The 19,837-nt window shown below is 34.5% G+C and overlaps 1 protein-coding gene across 4 annotated transcripts in view; it reads left to right on the top strand.

Annotated features, from left to right (window-relative positions):
* The first annotated feature begins 567 nt into the window (after window positions 1–567).
* ARMC3 (armadillo repeat containing 3) overlaps window positions 568–19,837 on the top strand; it is a 136,950-nt gene continuing 117,680 nt past the window's right edge. For 2 of the 4 annotated variants that reach the window (XM_074266913.1, XM_074266914.1), the window contains exons 1-3: window positions 578–682; window positions 5,655–5,703; window positions 14,492–14,609. In XM_074266913.1, coding sequence (XP_074123014.1) covers window positions 5,656–5,703; window positions 14,492–14,609 — 166 coding nt within the window. In that variant the 5' untranslated portion in view covers window positions 578–682; window position 5,655. Of the gene's footprint in view, window positions 683–5,654; window positions 5,704–14,491; window positions 14,610–19,837 lie in introns of all 4 variants that reach the window. The other 2 variants (XM_074266916.1, XM_074266915.1) reach the window with 2 other exon arrangements.

The raw sequence follows: 19,837 nt of genomic DNA on the forward strand, positions 1-19,837 counted from the left end.
AGGAATAAAGGGGCTGTTGAGTATCAGCGAGGAGGTCATAAACAACCGCTATTATTACAAAATTGTACAAAGAACAATCACCGGGAGGTGCATTACTTAGCACAAATTAACCGCTCCTTTTCCGAGGGTTTCAGTGTGTGTACTAAGATAGGATGGGGATGACTCTTAGGAGAAACTGGGATATAGGAGGGGACAGAGCCCTGACAATTGTCGAGGGCTACCAGGGGACGCAAAGCGTTTTATAAAGCGCAGTGGAAGTCAGGTTGGCCGTGGGGCTGTTGTGTTTAAAGTTGTTCACCCACTGGAGCCGGTTGTTAAAATGCGATGTGAAAAGGACGGCCCTCTGAGCCTATCATTCTTATTAAAAGGAAACCAGGGTTTATTCAATCTTTGAAAAAGGAGAGAAGAGCAGCGGGCATTAGCTCGCGCCTCGCAGCCACAGGAGCTGGTCCAAGCGCCAAGGGATGCGTTGCCATAGGATGCAATGGGATGCGATGCTCGCTCCCAGCAAGGCGGGGCAGGGGGCGGGACGTAGGCCTATCGAGGGGAGGCGCATGCGCCGAATGCGTCTCCTAGCAACTGAAAACAACCGGAACCCCAAGCCTGGAGGAGTGAGGGAGGGAACGGGAGGGAACAGGAGGGAGCTTGATTGAGGGTCGGTTGATCACTGTTCACAAGAGAGGTAAGGGCCAAGGCTGGGCCGGAAGGGGGAGCTTGAAGGCAGCATAGAGGGCCTGAGGGCAGGTGGAATCCCTGGAGCCCCGAGTTGGTGGGGCCAGACCCGGTATTATGAGGGGACCCCTTGCCCTTATCCCCCCACTTACTCAGTGCTCACCTGTTCCGGAGTCCTGCCTGGCTAGATTGGTTTTTGTATTTTTCTTTATCCCTCCACCTCTTTTTTCTTTCTCCCTTCCTTTTCTAACGCTTTCCCTCCCTCTTCTTTCCCCTTCTCTCTCTCTCTCCCTCTAAGTCATTGTCCCCTTTCCTCCTCCTTCCCCCTTCTTTCCTTTCTCAACGCCTTTTCTTTACCCCCTTCTTTCTCCCGCTAACAACTCCCCCCCTTTCCTTTTTTCAGTGCCTCTTCTTTCACCACTTTTTTCCCCTCTTCCTTTCTCTGAATTCCTTTTTCTTTCTTAACTATTCCTCTCCCCTCCTTTTTCATCGTTTTTTCCTTCATTTCCCCTTTCCTCTTCTCCCTTCACCTCTTCACCCTCTTTCTCACCCTTCTCTTTCCTAGTACTTGCCTTTCTGTCTCCCTTCTCCTTTCCTTCTACCTCTTCTATTCCCTTCATCCCTGTCTTTCTTCTTGCCCTATATAGTAACCAGCCAATTTTCTCATCTGTAAAATGAGTTGAAAAAGGAAATGGTAGATCACTCCAGTAGCTTTGCCAAGAAAATCTCAGATTCAGATACTAACTATAAGACTTATAAACAAATCCTTTAAAATCTCAAATGCCCTCAGGCAATTCTCCAAGACTATAAGGGACGGACTGGGTGGGAAGTTTTCTAGATACACTTCAGGAATTTCCATTTATGACACTTCTACAAGCCTAAAACAGATCGGTTTCCCCACTCCTTCTCTTTAAAAAAAAAAAAAAAAAGGGATCATCGAATTCCTCCCAGCTTATAAGCATTAGAAAGAATAAACAAAGAAGGGAAGGGAGAAGAAAGCATGGCCATAAAAGGGAGTTAGAAGCCTCAAATAGAAGTTATTTTAAAGTTACCTAAGTCCAAATCAGAATAGAGGCACATTATGAGTAAAGAATAGAAAGCCAACCTCAGAATCAGGAAAATTGGCCTCCAGCCCCACCAATACATAGTAATTATAAGACCCCGGCCAGTCAATCAAGTGCTCAAGGAGGCAACTCTTTAAAACTATAGAGAAAATACTAACTTGTACCATAATCATGTATGTTTCCTCATGGGTGTTAAGATTCCATCCTAAATCTGTCTTGTCTTCTCCTCCTTCACTCTTTCTCTTCTATATTTCTTCTTTCCTATTTCCATTATTTTCTGTTTATCTTTGTCTCAGTCTCTCCAGGTCTCTCTCCCCACCTCCTACTTCCCCAAAGCTCCCATTGGTTTGAGTTTGCTAAATGTTCCATACATGTCTTCCTTCTTTCCAAACTTCTTCCCAGGTTTACTACCTCAGAATTATCTTGGATTCTTATTCTCTCTTACCCCACATATCCCATCAAATGTTATTTCTGCCATCTTGCATCTGATCCCTTCAGGACAGGGCTACCTGTTGCCTTAATTCTATTCTTCTAAATTATTATTACATCCTCTGTGTTTCCAATCTTTCATCCTTGATTTATTTTACATAGTGCTACCAAAGACATTTTTCCCTGAATGCACATTTGACTCTGTGACTCCCCTTCTTAGTCAACTTCCAGTACTTTCCTGTTTTCTCAAGGATCCAGTCTAAATCCTTCTATTTAGCTTTTAAAGTCTTATATAACCAGACCCAACCTATCTTAATGGCCTTATTGGCCACCCCCTGTAAATACAGACAAAGAAGACATTTTGTCTAATTCTTACATAGAACACTCCGTTTTCTTCTCTATGGCCATGTACTGGTTTTTCCTTTTGCCTAGAATGTACTCTTCTTACTCTTTTGGAGAATTCTTCTTTTCATGAAGTACCTCAGGCAACACCATCTGCATGAAGCCATTCTGATCCTTCCCAACTCCTAGTATCCTCCTTTGCCCAGCTAATGTATTTAAATACTGTATAGGTGTAAGTGTGTGTATACACATATATACATGCACACAATATACATCCTTATGTAATACATATAATTTGCATTTATTCATCTTATATTTGTCTTGCACACATTTTATATGTACTTCTCCACTAAAGCATAAAAATATGGAGTGATTCTTTAATTCTTTGTATTTGTATACCTAGTCCCCAGAATAGTGTCTGGCATAACATATTAGGCATTTAATACTTGATTGATTGATTAGTAGAGGGTCTGTCTTCACAATTTCTCTATAACAATGAAATCATGGGTCCCAATTCATGTCCAAAACAAAATATGATGGTAGAACTCCCAAAGTTGTTACTCTCTTCTTTGTGGAACTTCTTTTTTATTTATTACTACAAATCATTAATACTGAAATAAGAAAAATAGGTGCTAAGAGTTAGCATTAGAAGTTCCAAATATATATGTCTACTGCCCTCAGTTCTCTGTTTCCAAATCCAATGCACTTGCCAGAAAAGAGTCTAGGAAAGAGGGAGGACTTGTAAACCCTGGCTGAGAGCCCAGGCAAATCCCGTCTCAGAGGCTCTGGGGAAGAAAAAGGTCTAAGGATTCAGTGGAAGCCAGGGTTTAATTTACTGTTGTCAGAGTGGCCTTCTAAATTTAAGGCCCTGGGGATAGGGTGTGGAATGTGGGAGGGGGAGGTGTGCTCTAAAGGATTAATAATGGGAGGGAGTTGGAGGGAGGCTCAGGATTTTAAGGATTTTTTTTTTTTTTGCCTCACTGGCCTTCAATCCCTCAACATCATTGATTAGGAATCTATGTGCCAGTAACTGTGCTAAGTGCTGGAAAAACATAGAAACCATTGGAAACCAGGTAGCACAATTATTTGCAGAATTGCTTCTCACGTGTTGTGCAAAAAGAAAAATTTATTAGGATCACTGAATTTATAGGAGACAGCAATTTTTATTAGTTCATTAAATTATCTATATATAAATTGTATATCTATATATAAATTGTAAAAAGTCATAGTTTCATATACATTCCTATTTCTTGTGTTTTGCAAATAGAAACAATTGTATTTGTTTGATTGTTAAGTAGGACTTTTTTCCTAAAGATTTTATGACCTACATCAGGGCTTCTTAAACTTTTCCCAACTCATGATCCTTTTTTACCTAAGAAATTTTTATGTAACCCCAAGTATACAGGTATATAAAATTGTATACAAATTAAACATTTACTGATAATCATGATTTCACAATGACCACATTCAGTTTCCATATGGCATCAGAAGCTAGGGCCTAAATGGCTTGTTAAGGTCTTATCCCAAGCTCAGTGTCTAGCACATGGTGGGCACTTAAATTCTCCTTGACTGATTCCCATCTGACACACAGCTACTGGCTTATTTCAGGACGTTATCTACTTTTCTCTTGATTATTCCCATAGCCTCTTATGTGGTCTTCTTTCCTCAAGTCTTTCCCCACTCTAGTCCATCCAATACATCCAACACAGCCAAAGGAATTTTTGCTGAATATCAATCTGACTTGCTTTCCTACGTAATTCTGGTATTCCCTACCTTGAGAACAAAATACAAACCCCTTTCTTTAGTTTTTAAAAGTACCAGGTTGCCTAATTTTTCTAATTTTATTATCTATTGTTTCTTCTCTGGCACTCTGGAATTCAGCCATTTGATCCATCCTTTCTAACGTCTAATCTTTCATCTATCATAGCCAGGTCTGGAGTGTATAGTCTCTTCTCCCCCTCACAGAACCTTGCTTCTTCACCTTCAACACTAAATTTTTGCTGATCCTCCAACTCTTAGTACCTTTCCTCTCAATCCAGCTTCTTAAAAAAGAAGTATTTATTTTGTATTTATATTTTGTTTATTATATTTTTATATTTTGCATTTTGTGGGGTTTTTGTATTTTGTATTTATTCTTTTAATATGTTTATAGATATACTTCTTACTTTCTTTGTTAGAATGTGAATTTCTTGTCAGTACAGATTATTTAATTTTTTTTGCATCTACATCCTAAACATATACCATAATCCCTGGCACATAGTAGGTAATAATAAGGGTTAACTTTTGATTGATTGAATACAATTGAATAATAGAATATATATATAGAGAGAGAGTTCCTGTTTATAGAGGCTTGAACACAACCATCCTGTGAGGATAGTAGTACAAATGTTATTATCTTTATTTTATGCATGAGAACCTAAAAGCCTTCTTAAATGATCTGTTAATGATTACACATCTGATTAACACATGAAACAGAATATAAAGCCCAACTTATCCTACAACCTGTGACGAATTTTTAATCCATGACAATTTTATATATATATCTATATATATACATATATATATATATATATTTTAAATTATGCTGTAAAGAGCTTGTGATCTCTGCTGATTGAAAGAGTACCTACATCAATAAAATTACAAGTTCTTGACACATAGTTTTCATTTAACAAAATGAACATCTTTGTTTTGTCAGCACCATATATGATTATGCAGAATAGAAAAAAGGGCAGGTTATGATTTCAAAAGATTTCAGAATTAACTTCTCTATTTCATGAAAGAGCAATTCCCACAAAGTAATTTTGATCAGTCTTTAAAATGAAACACACACACACACACACACACACACACACACACACACACACACACACACAGAGACAGAGACATAGAAAGGCTGAAGACAAAGAGACAGAAGAGAAATATCCTGGATTAGTGCCATAAAACACTTAATTCTGCTGCTATTTAGTCATCCTTTATCAGAGAATCAGTCATTGGTTTTTTTAAGCATCATTACTGCCTACATTTCACAAGCATAGTCAGGGCTTTTCAACATCATTCTTAATAAACCCATGAAATATAAACTCTGTAATAGGAATAGTAAGTAATTGAGAGAAAATAAGAGTAATTTTTTTTTGTCTATCCTTTTAGAATGGGTAAAAAAATAAAAAAGGAAGTAGAACCTCCTCCTAAGGATGTGGTAAGTTTTTTGGTTTGCAATATATTGTAAGAAATTTAATTTGATAGTACTTTGACTATTGATTTTTTGATAACTCTTATCTGAAAAAGGGACCTTGGAGGCAATATAAACTTTACAGTTATATACAGGGAGATACATATTATTTAAATCCAAAGTCTGGCTAATGTGCAATTATCCAGTTCTAATATAATGTTATATCTTGGAACAGAAATTTGAAGTATTGTGATGATTTAATTACAAGATTAGAGACCCACAATTATTTTCATTTCAATGATATGAATGATATATCAGGTTAATGAGTAAGCTTTTTTAGTTCTTTGAAATATTTAGCCAGAATTTGAACTACAATTATTTTATGTGAAGAAAGTGGTCCAAAATTAGATCAGTTATCTGGATATCAGAAAGATTACATTATTTACATAGAATTTTGAAGTATATAAATGCTTCACCACTACTACATCATTTGGCTATTTTCTACTACACAGGACATATCCACTGATGTCTCTTTCAAAAAAAAAAAAAGTTTTCTTTTTTTAAGATGGAAAACAACTAAAAGATTTCTTTTTTCAAAGCTAGAGGGAATGCCCTAGGCTGCTAAAGTTTCAAATTTGACACCTGTAAAGAGGCAAATATGAATAAAACATGAAATAAAAACCTCTTTGTGAAACAGCCATAAATAAGATTTTCTTCTTTTAAAAGAAACAGGATTGTAGGCCATAATTAATATAATGTTAGTTGGAAAAACTCTTAGTGGTCATCTAACCCAATCTCCCATTCACCTTAGGAATTTTTTTTCTTCATAAGTAATCATGAAGAATATGAATGATGGAGAACTCCTTAGTTCTTTTTGTTCCCTCTGGAGTTAGGAGAAAAATCATGAACTATTTTAAAATGGTCATCATAGGATAAATTACTGAAAAGAATTTTAGAGGGTTATTTGGTCCAACATCTCTCATTTGATCTGAAGCCCTCGGAAGGGGAAGTGATCTTCCAAAATCACACAGGCAGAATTGGAAGATAGGTTTTCTGACTGACTCCAAAGTTTCTTATGCATAAAGCTGTCAGTTTCATGTAATTGAAATGACCTATTTTATCCTTTGTAATCACGTTTATCACTTGTTTCCAGAGCTGTGAAAAGTACTTGATTTGGTTTTATTTTTTATTCTGAGATTTTAAAAAATATTAAAATCATTTGTTTATGTTGAGCTTATTGTGTTATATGATATAAAATGTCAATCTAAACATAATTTCTACCAACTCTTCAGTTTTTCCAGCATTTCTTGAAAATAAAATTTTATTCCCATTAGACTGTGAACTCCTTGAGAGAAGGGAGTGTTTCATATTTTACTTCTTTTTGTATCCTCAGTGCTTAACACAGTGCCTGACACATAGCAGGTATTTAATAGATGCAAGCTAACTGATTTATGTTGTTGGAATTATTAAATACTGGGTTGCTGAGTTCACAGTTAAGATAAGAGATGAGGTTGATTTGGGGGAAGAGGAAAATGAAGAAAAAAATCTTTTGTATAAGATAACTTTTAAAAGTCTGATATTTAAAATATGTATCTATACATATAGGTACATTTATAGAATATATATATATATAAGCATATATATATAATATCAAAACACACTAACAATGAAAGTGCTAAAAGGATATGAACAAATTGTTTTGAAAAGAATTACAAGCTGGGGGCAGCTAGGTGGTGTAGTGGATAGAGCATCATCCCTGAAGTCAGGAGGACCTGAGTACAAATCTGGTCTCAGACACTTAACACTTCCTAGCTGTGTGACCCCGGAAAAAAGAAGAAAAAGAAGAATTACAAGTCATTATCAGTCATGTGAAAGGCTGTTCCAAATCACAAATAATAAATATACATCCAAAACAAGCTTTAAAGTTTCACTTCAGATTCAGTAAATTGGCAAAGATAACAAAAGATGGAAATAATGGTGGGGATGTAGGAAGACATGCACACTTAACACACTATGGATTGGTCCAAACATTATGAAAATAAATCTGGAACTATGGTAAGAAAATGAATAAAATATAAATACTCTTTGACTCTACTGCCATATGAAATTTCTTGTGTATACTAAATTATGTATAGCAGTACTATAAGAATTAGAATTAAAATTAATTAGAATTAGAAATAAAATAGATATCCATCTGAGAATAGCTAAACAAATTATCACCCATAAAAAAATATAGCTGAGCTATTGGAAATGGTGAGTATGAAGAATTTGATAAGACATATATGAATTGGTATAAAGCAAAGTAAGAAGGATGAAGAAACAATATACACAGTGATAAGATCAGTGTAAAGAATAATATCAGACATTGAAACTGAATATTGTTAAGTTCAATTATTATGATTTAGTCTGGCCCCAAAGAAGGAATATATTAATTTGGAGGCATATTGGCACTATGGAAGTGGAATAGAGGATATACTTTCAGACTTTATTGACATGTTGATTAATTTTGCTGAACTGTTTTTCTTAATTTTTGTTTGTAATAAAGGCTGGTTTTCTTGGTAAGAGAGAGGAGAGAAACTTTAGAAAATGTAAGCAATGTAAAATATATTAATAAACATTTTTAAAATGGTTATCATGTATCCCCTTAAATCATCTCTTTTTAAGGTTAAATAACCTCATTCCTTATATTAGACAATTTGTTGCCTCTTCACTATCATAATGTTGCAATCTTCCCTGATCATGGCCCTAGAGCTTTAGATAGGGTCTGACCAGTACAGGATAAAAGGGTACTAGTGTATCCTTTCTCTAAATATCATATTTCCTTTAATACAAGCTGACATTGCATTAGATTTGTTAGCGGCCATATCATACCATTCACTTATGCTGAATAGCTTCCTGGAAAATGGTAGCCTAATTTTTAAATCAGAATTCTTTAGGAAGAACTCATTCAGTCTGAGGTTAGACAAGCTGAGGTTTAGACATTCAATCTGGCATTAGACTATGCTTGGAATTAAGATCTGCATATCATAGTCCTTCATAATTAGACATCTTAGAACATGATGATGATGTGTAGTGACATAATGAGCAATTTTGTGACTGGAATAAAATATTACATCTAGAATTTTTATACTTCCCCATATTATGAGGAGGCAAAGTCTTAGAATAGTAACCATACCAGAAATTAGCCTACATTTTATTAGCATTATTATTACATACTTAATAATATTGGTAAAATACCCCAGAAATATACCAAATATGCCTGCAATGCACAGAAGATCTGAGGTAAAAAGAAAGGCATAAATATTTGTTCCTCTTGCTATCTCCTTGTTGGTCATTCTACTGCAGAAATGTCCAAGCAATTTCCATGTAAGAGAAGCTAGTGAGAAGGCGAAGGCAATATAATGCATCTTTTCAAGTTCCCCACTGGAGAAGGAAAGAGCAAACCGCTCCAGTATTTTTTTGCCAAGAGAACTCCAAAAGTTTTAAAAATGTTTATTAATATATGTGATCTTGTGAGGAAGATAAAAATAATTCTTATTTTAGAGATGAGGAAACTGAATCATTTAATGACATGGCTAGAATCCTAGCTAGAAATGTCCAAGGCTGAGAATAGAGCAGGGAAGTGCTGTGGTCCATGATGTCACAAAGATGGACAAGACTGAAAAAACTAAACTGCAACCACAAAGCTCTAGAGGTGTACCTTGCATTTGATATATTTCTTCACAAATTAGAATTTCAAATTGGAAGGAACCTTAGAAACCAAATAGTTGAACCAGTACCTGAATAAGATAGATGTATTTGCCTTAAAATTAAATTTTATTGAGCTCAGGGAAATTCCTTATACCTTACATAGTAGTAAAGGATATCACTGAACATTCTTGATGTGATCTCCAGTCCCTTAGTATTATCCTAGCATATAAACTACCCTTCTGTCTATGCTCTTCCCCCTGGCCCAGGCAATTAGGTTAAATGACTTGCCCAAAATCACACAGCTAGTACCAGTCAAGAATCTGAGGCCAGATCTCAACTCACGTCCTCCTGACTTCAGAGCCAGTGCTTTATACGCTACCCATCTAATTGCCCCTAGCTACCCTCTTCTTAACTACAGTCTTGATACATTGATGAAACAGTTCAACTCCATACCACTAACTACTCTTAGAACAAGACCCATTCCTTGAATAGATCTGCCCTGTGGATTTATGGGAGAACATGAACAAATCAGGGTGAGAAGGCACTGGTAGATTTAGACATTAAAGGTAATTTTAGCCATTATTTAGACTTTACCTAAACTAATCAATTCGATTTTTACAATATATTTCTACTGATCTCTAAATATGTGTTCCATACACATTCATATTAGATAATTTTTCATCTATTTTTCTCCTTTATTAAACTCCCTCTCATTTTTTGAAATAGAGCTTCAAGTCACCAAAATTATTTTATATACCTCTTGATACATTAAATACTATGGAACTCATTAACTTTCCTTGAACTAATTTTAAACTAGTGTCCTGTGAAGAAATTTTATTTCCATTACTGATAACATTTTTACATTTAACATATAAATTGGGTTATTCTTGATTACAAGAGAGATGGCTCCCTATAGAAAGAATAGAGGGGGAGTATATTTTGAGTATCAATAAAAATTAAAATATTTACATGTCTATATTTGAAATTTATAAATTGATAGCTTTTCTAATTATCATAGTTCTTAAAAAATTCTGAGCCTAGCTAGAATACCTCTTTTTTTGGAAGCCTGTTAATAATTTCAGTTCATCATTTATTTAGTACATAGTGTGAAATTATAATCTCACCACATGCTTTTTGATGACTATGGCCTCCTCATGTGAAAGCAGAAGGAATCAGTAATTACAGTTCCATATTATTTGTTTAGTAATGTATCATTCTATTATATCTATCATTTTATTTTCAATTTCCTTAAAATAAAAATTACTATAATATGATAGACTCTGTGGGAGTAGCAGATTTCATGCTGACTTCCTCTGCCCACAACTGTGTGCTGACCCTTATCAAAGTGCAATATTTCTTCACCTTTAACAGTTTTTTTAATACTGCAATTTTCACATCCTTACTTATTTTTTGCTCTTATTCTTTAAGTAAAATGAGACCCTATGGTCTCATACCTCCCTTTTCTCAATCTTTAAAATTATTATTTTGAATGAGTATGTATCCTAAGTACAAATCACTGAAAAAATAGTTATTTTGCTCATATGTATCCTATTTTAAACCAATTTAAAATAGTAAAAGGCAGGTAGATAGCACAGTAGATGAAGTACTGGAATGGAAGTCAGGAATACCCGAGTTCAAATTCGACCTCAGATTCTTAGTAGCTGTGTGAATCTTGGTTATTTAACCTTTGTTTGCCTCAATTCATAGGTGAAAGAAATAACTACTGCAGTATCTTTGCCAAGATAACCCCATGGATAGTATGGTCCACAGAGTTTACAAAGACACATAACTAAAATTTGGAGAAATATTTGTTACCTTGTGTTCTATCTACTATCTCTATTATTAGCCAGTACTTTTGTAATTATCCCATTTTGCCAACTGAGGTCAGATAGACTACATTCAGTCTTAGATTAAAGGGCTCATGGAAATCCAGAAAATTTCCTCCATGAGAATACCCATAATTGAATGACTCCATATTTGAGTCAGCTCATCTGGTGGTGACCAAAGTATCCAATTAGTATTTTGAACATAAACATCTATTACAATATAAAGGAGGATATAAGTGGAACCTAAATCTAAGTCCAGTAGAAAGGAACCAAATTAAAAGCAACAATAATGGAATTTCTGCAACATAGATGAAGAGTTAGAACTTTTTCAGTAAGGACTTCTTTAACATCCTCTCTCAATCTCGGTCTTTCCTGCCTTTGGCTTCTTAAATTATGACTGCCACCCTTGCTCATCTGCAGAGCATCATGAGATTGTCATACCCCCAAATATTGGGTCTTAGGTCAGGCAGAAGTCCTCAGGAACTGATCAGCTGGCCAAAGCTTTTCCTGCTGCCATCACTTGGCATTGCTCCTCACCAGCTCAGCTGCATACAAGTGACTCACCTGCTGCCAGCTCCCAGCTTTGACCTCTTATAATTAGAATTAATTCCTCCCTGTACTTCTAATGTATAACATTCTTGAAAATAAAGTTTTTACTCTTCTCTACAGTGTCCTTCATGTAACCCCAAAGAATAGGAAAAGAGAAAAGTCAATATTTATGCCTGTAATAGTCTCCATCTACTTCCCTTTCTCCTCTTCCCCATTTAAGAGTTTGCTATTCTTGAAAACTACATTGACTGTACAGATATACAGTACAGTCACTTTATGAGCATATGTTATATAACATCAGATTATAGCTAATATATATTTATATATACACATATAATATTATTATTATATATAGTTGTTCAGATCAAATGCAGATATCTATGGTGTACAGTAGCACATTGTAGAGTTGTTCTATCCAGCAGAGAGGAAACTTTATTATTGTGTGACCTGGCCCGTTATTTAAACTCTTTCCACCTCATTTTTCTCCTAAGTAAAAATGAAGATATCATCTCTATTCCTAAGAATGTTATGAGAATAAAATGAGAATAACTGTAAAGCATTTTGCAAATCCTGAAACACTGTATAAAAATGATAATAAGTAATTTAGCAAACAAATGGGTTGAAGAACAGACATGAAAACCATTTTTAAAGCTTTTTATTTTCAAAATATATGCATATTTTCAACATTCACCCTTATAAAACCTTGTATTCCAAATTTTTATTTCCTTTCCTTCCCCCCAACTCCTCCCCTAGATGTCAAGTAATTAAATACATGTTAAACATGTGTAATTCTTCTATAAATATTTCCATATTTATCATGCTGTACAAGAAAAATCAGATGAGAAAGAAAACATGCAACCAAACAACAAATCAGGGAAAATACTGTGTTGTGATCCACACTCAGACCTTATGGTCCTCCTTCTGGATGCAGATGGCTGTCTCCATCACAATTCTATTAGAATTGGCCTGACTCATCTTACTGTTGAAAGGAATCATGGCTAACAGAATTGTTCATCGTATAATACTGTTGTTGCCATGTACAATATTATCTTGGTTCTATAGCATCAATTCATGTAAATATTCCAAATCCCTCTGAAATCCTGATCACTTCTCATAGAACAATAATATTTCATCACATTCATATAACATAATTTATTCAGCCATTCTCCAGCTGATAGGAATTCACTCAGTTTCCAGTGCCTTGCCACTACAAAAAGGGCTGCCACAAACATTTTTTGCACATGTAGGTCCTTTTCCTTTTTTATGATCTCTTTAGGATGCAGGCTCAGTAAAAACACTGCTGAGTTAAGGCTATGCACAGTTTGATAGCTCTTTGGGCATAGTTCTATTTTGCTCTCTAAAATGGTTGGATCAGTTCACAAGTCTACTCACAATGTATTAGTATCCTAGTTTTCCCACATTCCCTCCATCATTTATCATTATCTTTTCCTGTCATCTTAGCCAATCTGAGAAGTGTGAAGTGGTACCTCAGAGTTGCCTTAATTTGTATTTTTTTTGATCAAGAGTGATTTAGAGCATTTTTTCACATGACTAGAAATGGTTTTAACTTCTCCATCTGAAAACTGTCTGTTAATATCCTTTAACCATTTATCAGTCAGAGAATGGCTTGTATTCTTCTAAATTTTAGTCAATTCAAAGGGTTACCACCTAAAAGAGGGAAGAGTCAGGAGCCATGGGATAGTTGCATAGGGTTGCTGTAAAAAACAAAAAACAAACAAAAACTCCCTAATAATTAGAGCTCTACTAAAAGTAAAATGGACCAAAATAGTGGGTGTTCTCTCTATGGAGGTCTTTAAGGATTTGTTGAATGACTGCTTATTGGGCACATTGTAGTAGAGATTGCTTTTGTGTAAGGTTAAACTAGATATCCACTGAGGTCCCTTCTCATTCTCAAATGCTATGATATTCTGAAAGTGGGAGCCCACTGATTGGGAAATGGCTGTACAAACCGTGGTATGGGAATGAAATGGAATATCACTGAGCTATAAATAATGACAAATATGAGGAAATCAGAGAAAGGTGGAAAGATTTTTCATATTCTATTGCATGCAATAATATACATGATTGTTATAATAATGTGAATAAAAAATCCACTGACTTCTTCCTAGAAGTCAATAATATACACAATTGTTATAATAAAGTGAATAAAAAATCCACTGACTTCTAGGAAGCTGTAATAACCAAACTTGGTCTGAAGAACAAAAAAATGAAACATATAACCATCCTCTTGGAAGAGAGACAAGAAAACCAAGGGGCAGAATGCTCCATGATATCAAATAATTTTATGTTCATTATTAATGTTTGTTTTTCTCTGTTACAAGAAAGTTTTTAATTCTAGGTAGAGATATGTTTATACATATATATGCACATATACATTATATACACAGACACACACACTATATATATAGTGATATAAAACAAGAGTTATTATTTTTTCAACAGACTAAATTCATTCAAAGTGGCCACTGACTATATCTTCTGAAACGTATAATATATTCTCTATTTCTGGAAATTTTTTGAAAATTTATTAGGTGGGCCATTATGTTTGCATAGCAAAAACCCTCAGTTCTCGATTTCTACTTCCCAAGCTTGTCTGTCAGCTGCTGTGGTTCCTCAGATAGCCAACAATTTTGCCACATTTAATTAAATTATTTCTAGAAATCTTTAATTTTGTTTGTGATACATTATAAAGGCTAATTGTTAGTGAAATATTGCTATTTTTATTTCAGTTTGATCCATTGACAATTGAAAGTAAAAAGGCAGCAACAGTGGTGTTGATGCTTAATTCTACAGAAGAAGAAATTTTGGCTAAAGCATGTGAAGCCATTTATAAATTTGCCTTAAAAGGTTTGTTTTTCCCTTTGTATTTCTTTATAGGTTACTTTTAGAGTATTTATAATATGATAAGCTCCACTTTTATGCCATGATTAACTTATTCCTTATCAAATTCTTTTAGGAGAATCAGGTTTAATTTAACACATTCCCTCGAAGAATTAATCAACAATTTACAATTTCTGATCTAATTCTTTATTAATTATTCCATATTAGGAAATTATTAGGTCTATATGATAGAGAATTTATAAAATTAACAGTATAATTTCAATATTGAATAAAAAGCACTGACTCTTCATTATAGCATACAAAGTAAGGTGTTTTTGTGTGTGTGAAAATTAATGAATTCAGAATTCTATTTACCTTAAAAATACTTTACATTTAACATATGATAATCAAAAAAATTGTTACTTTGCCATCTTGAAAGGCATGAAAGCATATCCTACCTGCCCTGTTTGACAGAGGACACAAGAATCTTTCTAGTCATCCAGGTTCTCACCCTTAGATTCATCTCTGATTGTCCCATTTCCTTCAATCCCCAATTCCATCACTTGGCAATTTTAGCTAGTTTTATTTCCATCCCAGCAGTTTGATGACTTTAAGAAATGTTATGGAGAAATCCTTTATTGTTGGGGTCTGAGAGAAAAACGAGCTGAAGTTTTAAAGTTTGTGTCCTGCCCTCCTGATCCTCATAAAGGAATTGAGTTTGGTGTGTATTGCAGTCACTGCTGGGGTAAGGTTTGTGGAATATAGTGTGCCATCTGCAAGGGATTCACATTCCAGTATGCCATCTGCCACGTGGCGGTGAGAGGTTCCTCAAAATTTTGCCTGACCTGCGGACATGGTGGGCACACCAGCCACATGATGGAATGGTGTGCTCTAGTTACACAATTGCTACCCTAAACAGGAGCCTCATAATCTTTCATTTAGACTATTATGAGAATTTCCTATTTGCTTCTCTGCTTCCCTAGTTTCTCTCCTATAGTCAGCTGCTAAATTGATTCTCCTAAAGCATATATTACTCCCCTAAGAAAATTTTTGAACAGTTCCCTGTTTCTTTGGGATAAGAAACAAAACCCCTATGCCTGAAAATTTTAAATTACATTTCAATATAGATCCTACTAACTTTTTAAATCTTTGTCTTATTCCCCTCTTCAGACCTCATAGCTATTTTTCACACCTGGAATTTCACTGCTTATCTCTGTCTTTGCACAAAGGAATACATTTCTTCCTCATTTCTGCAAGATAGAATCTCTATTTCCAAAACATAGCTCAAGTACCACTTTTTATTATAAGAGAACTTTCTTGATCTTCTGGTTAGTGCTGTCTTCCTAATGAAATTACTTTTTATTACTTTGTACATCTTTTGAGTTGACTGTTTCCATGTTGCATAGCCCCAGGAAAACTAAGTTCCTTGAGGACAGAGTGTTTCCCCCATCCTGACCACAATTCCTTGCACAGAGTAGTTCTTTATAAATATGTGTTGCATTTAATTACATGGTCTTGTCTTGACATTTTGAAGCATTGTTTGAACTACTATTAATCTTAGTAAATGTAAACTGCAGTCCAATAATTCATTTTTGTATGGAGGTAAAGAAATTAAATTGATTCTGTATCATTTTATAATTCTACTTTGTAATTGTTCCTGTTTTGGTATTATTTTGTCAGGAGTCGAATCCTTCCTCTGAATTAACTTAAAGTTAGTTTAAGGAATGGAGCCAAGATGATGGAGAGTAGGCAGGTCTTTATTTGAGCCCTTCCTGACTTTTCCTTAGCTCAACACAAGATCAAGCCTCTGAACTGGTTTTGGAGTGACAGAACACACAAATATTTGGAGTGTAACAAATTTCCAGAAGAATATATTTTGGAAGAACTTCAGAAAAGGTCTATTTCAATTGGGCATGGGGGGAGGTGGCTAAACACATGCACAGCACAGGGATCCTGGATTGTTATGGTATCAGCACACGGGGGAATCTACCAGGAAGCTCTTAGTCAAAATACAACAGCATTAACAGCATTAGCCATTCCAGCCTGGGACAATCTCCCCTTTGCCTTAAGAGCAGAACTCAACCTTTTAAAAATGAGCCCCGCCCCCCCCAAAAAAAGAACAGATATCAAATCCTGAGGACATTAAAAGCAAATCATCTCCAGATGAAACCCCAAGGAATGATGGGAGTTGATCTTCATCTCACAAGGATCTTAACAGTTAAAAGAAAAATGGGGAAAGAAAATGAGAACTTTGCAGGAGAGTTTGGAAAAGGAAACACTGAAATATTCTTAAGAAAACTCCTTAAGATAGATTTAGAGAAATGGGGGGAAAAGCATATAACTCTTTACAAAATAGATTTGATGAAATGGAAAAAGGAACCAACTCGTTGAAAAACAGAATTTGTGAAATGGAAAAAAGTCCAATAAACACCACAAGTCATTTAAAAGTTCAATTAGCCAAATAATAAAAGGAGATAAGAAAGCTAACTGAAGAAAATAATTTGCTAAAACTTAGAATTGAACAAATGGAAGTGAATTACTCAATAAATTATCAAAAATGAGTCAAACAAAACAAAAAAATTAGAAGAAAATGTAAAATACCTCACTGGGAAAAACAACTGACCTAGAAAATAGATCTAGCAGTGGCAATCTAAGAATTTACTGGACTTCCTGAAAACCATGATGGAAAAAAGATCTTAGACAACATCTTTCAGGAAATCATCTAAGAAAACTGCCCTGATGTGTTGGAACCAGAAGATAAAATAGCCATTGAATGAAGTCACCAATAACCTCCTGAAAGAGACCCCAAAATTAAAACTTCAAGGAATATCACAGCTAAATTTCAGAATTACCAGATCAAGGAGAAAATATTGCAAGCAACCAGAAAGAAACAATTCATATATTGAAGAGCAACAATGAGGATTACCTAGGACCCAGCAGCTTCTACTTTACAGAATCGAAAGGGCCTGAAATACTATATTTTGAAGACAAAGGAACTTGGATTGCAGTCAAGAGTCAACTGTCCAGCAAAATTAAGCATTGTTTTTCAGGGAAAAAATGGACATTCAAATGAAAAAAGGTGAATTTCATTAATTTCTGGTGAAAAGACCAGAACTGAACAGAAAATTTGAGCTTCAAATACAGAATTCAAGAGAAGCTTTAAAAAGATAAAAGGGAAAGAAAAAAATAACTTTCTTTTAAAAGTTAAAAACTTTTTATCCCTATATGGGGAGATGAGATGTTTAACTCTTGAGAACCATATATTATGGGCATACTTAGAAGTTGTAGATATAATTTGATTTTGTGATGATATAAAAAAGAAACTAGAGGAGGAAAGGGAATTGTACCGAAGAAAAGGGAAGTAAATTGGGGTAAATTAATTACATCTCATGCAGAGGCAAAAAAAGTCCTATTTCAATTGAGGAAAAGAAGGAAGAGTAAGCATTGTGTGAATCTTACTCTCATTGGATTTGGCTCAAAGAGAGAATATCAAACATATTTGGCTTCACAAAGAAACTTGTCTCACCCTATAAGGAAGTAAGAGACAAAAGGGGAAATTAAAGAGGGAGGCAAATATAAGGGAGAACAGAAGTAGAAAAGGATAAGAAAAGGAGAGGCTATAAAAGGGGAGGGTTATTTGAGGGAGGTGGTCAGATGCAAAACACTGGGGAGGGAGGTAAGAGGAAAGTATAACTTGGGGAAAATAAAATGTTGGGAAATAGTAATTTTAACTGTAAATGTGAATGGGATAAATTTTAACATAAAAAGAAGCAGACGGGATTAAAAGCCATAGTTCTACGATATGTTGCTTACAAGAAATACATTTAAAGCAAATTGATACATACAGAGTAAAGCTAAAAGGCTGGAGCAGAGGCTATTATGCATCAGCTAAAAAAGAAATCCTGATCTCAAATCAAGCAAAACCAAAAATAAATCTAATTAAGAGAGATAAGTAAACTTCATTTTGATAAAGGGTACAATACATATCAATACTAAATACATATGCACCAAGTGGTATAGTATCCAAAGAGAAGTTAAGAGAGCTAAAAGAAGAATTAGATAGCAAAACTATACTAGTGGGGAATATCTCAATGATGCTCTCTCAAAACTAGATAAATCAAAGCACAAAATAAGAAATTAAGGAGCTAAATAGAATTTTAGAAAAGTTAGGTATGATAGAACTTTATAGAAAATTGAATGGAGACAGAAAGAAATACCCTTTTTTCTCAGTGGCACATGGAACCTACACAAAAATTGACCATGTATTAGGACATAAAAAAACAAAATCAAATGCAGAAATTCATTATGATGTGATAAAAATTACATGTAATAAAAGACCAGGGAAAAATAGACCAAAAATTGGAAACTGGACAATCTAATCATAAAAGAATGAGTGGGTGAAACAACAAATCTTAGACACAATTGATAATTTCATCCAAGAGAATAACAATAATGAGACAACATGCCCATGCCAAAATTTATGGGATGCATCCAAAGCAGTTCTTAGAGAAAGTTTTATATTTCTAGTTGCTTACTTTCATAAAACAAAGAGGTCAATGAATTGAGAATTTAAAAAGCTAGAAAAAGAACAAATTAAACCCCCCAATTAAATACCAAATTTGAAATTCTGAAAATAAAAGGAGAGATTAATTAGATTAGTTAATTTAGAAAGGAAGAAAAATAAAAATAAAAGTTTTATGAAAAAAAAGCAAATAGAAAAGCTTTTAGTTAATTTGATTATAAGAAAATCATTAGTATCAAAATGGAAAAGGTGAATTTTCTACCAATGAAGAGGAAATTAAAGCAACAATTAGGAGCTAGCTATTTGGCCCAACTATATGCCAATAAATCTGATAATCTAAATGAAATCGATGAATACTCACAAAAATATAGATTACCCAGATTAGCTGAGGAGGAAATAAATAGTCCCATTTTAGAAAAACAAAAACAAAAACAAACAAACCAAATGAACAAGCTACTATAAATTAACTCCCTAAGAAAAAATCCCCCCCCCCAGGCCAGATGGATTTACATGTGAATTCTATCAAGCATTTAAAGAACAATTCAAATACTATGCAAACTATTTGGAAAAATAAAGGAGTTCTACCAAATTCCTTTTATGACACAGATATGATGCTGATAGCTAAACCAGGTAGAGTCAAAACAAAGAATACTATAGACCAATTTCCCTCATGAATATTGTTGCAGAAATATTAAATATTAGCAAAGCAATTACAACAAATTATCCTTAGGAT

This window comes from Sminthopsis crassicaudata, chromosome 5 (assembly GCF_048593235.1).
Source record: "Sminthopsis crassicaudata isolate SCR6 chromosome 5, ASM4859323v1, whole genome shotgun sequence".
Classification (NCBI taxonomy): domain Eukaryota; kingdom Metazoa; phylum Chordata; class Mammalia; order Dasyuromorphia; family Dasyuridae; genus Sminthopsis; species Sminthopsis crassicaudata.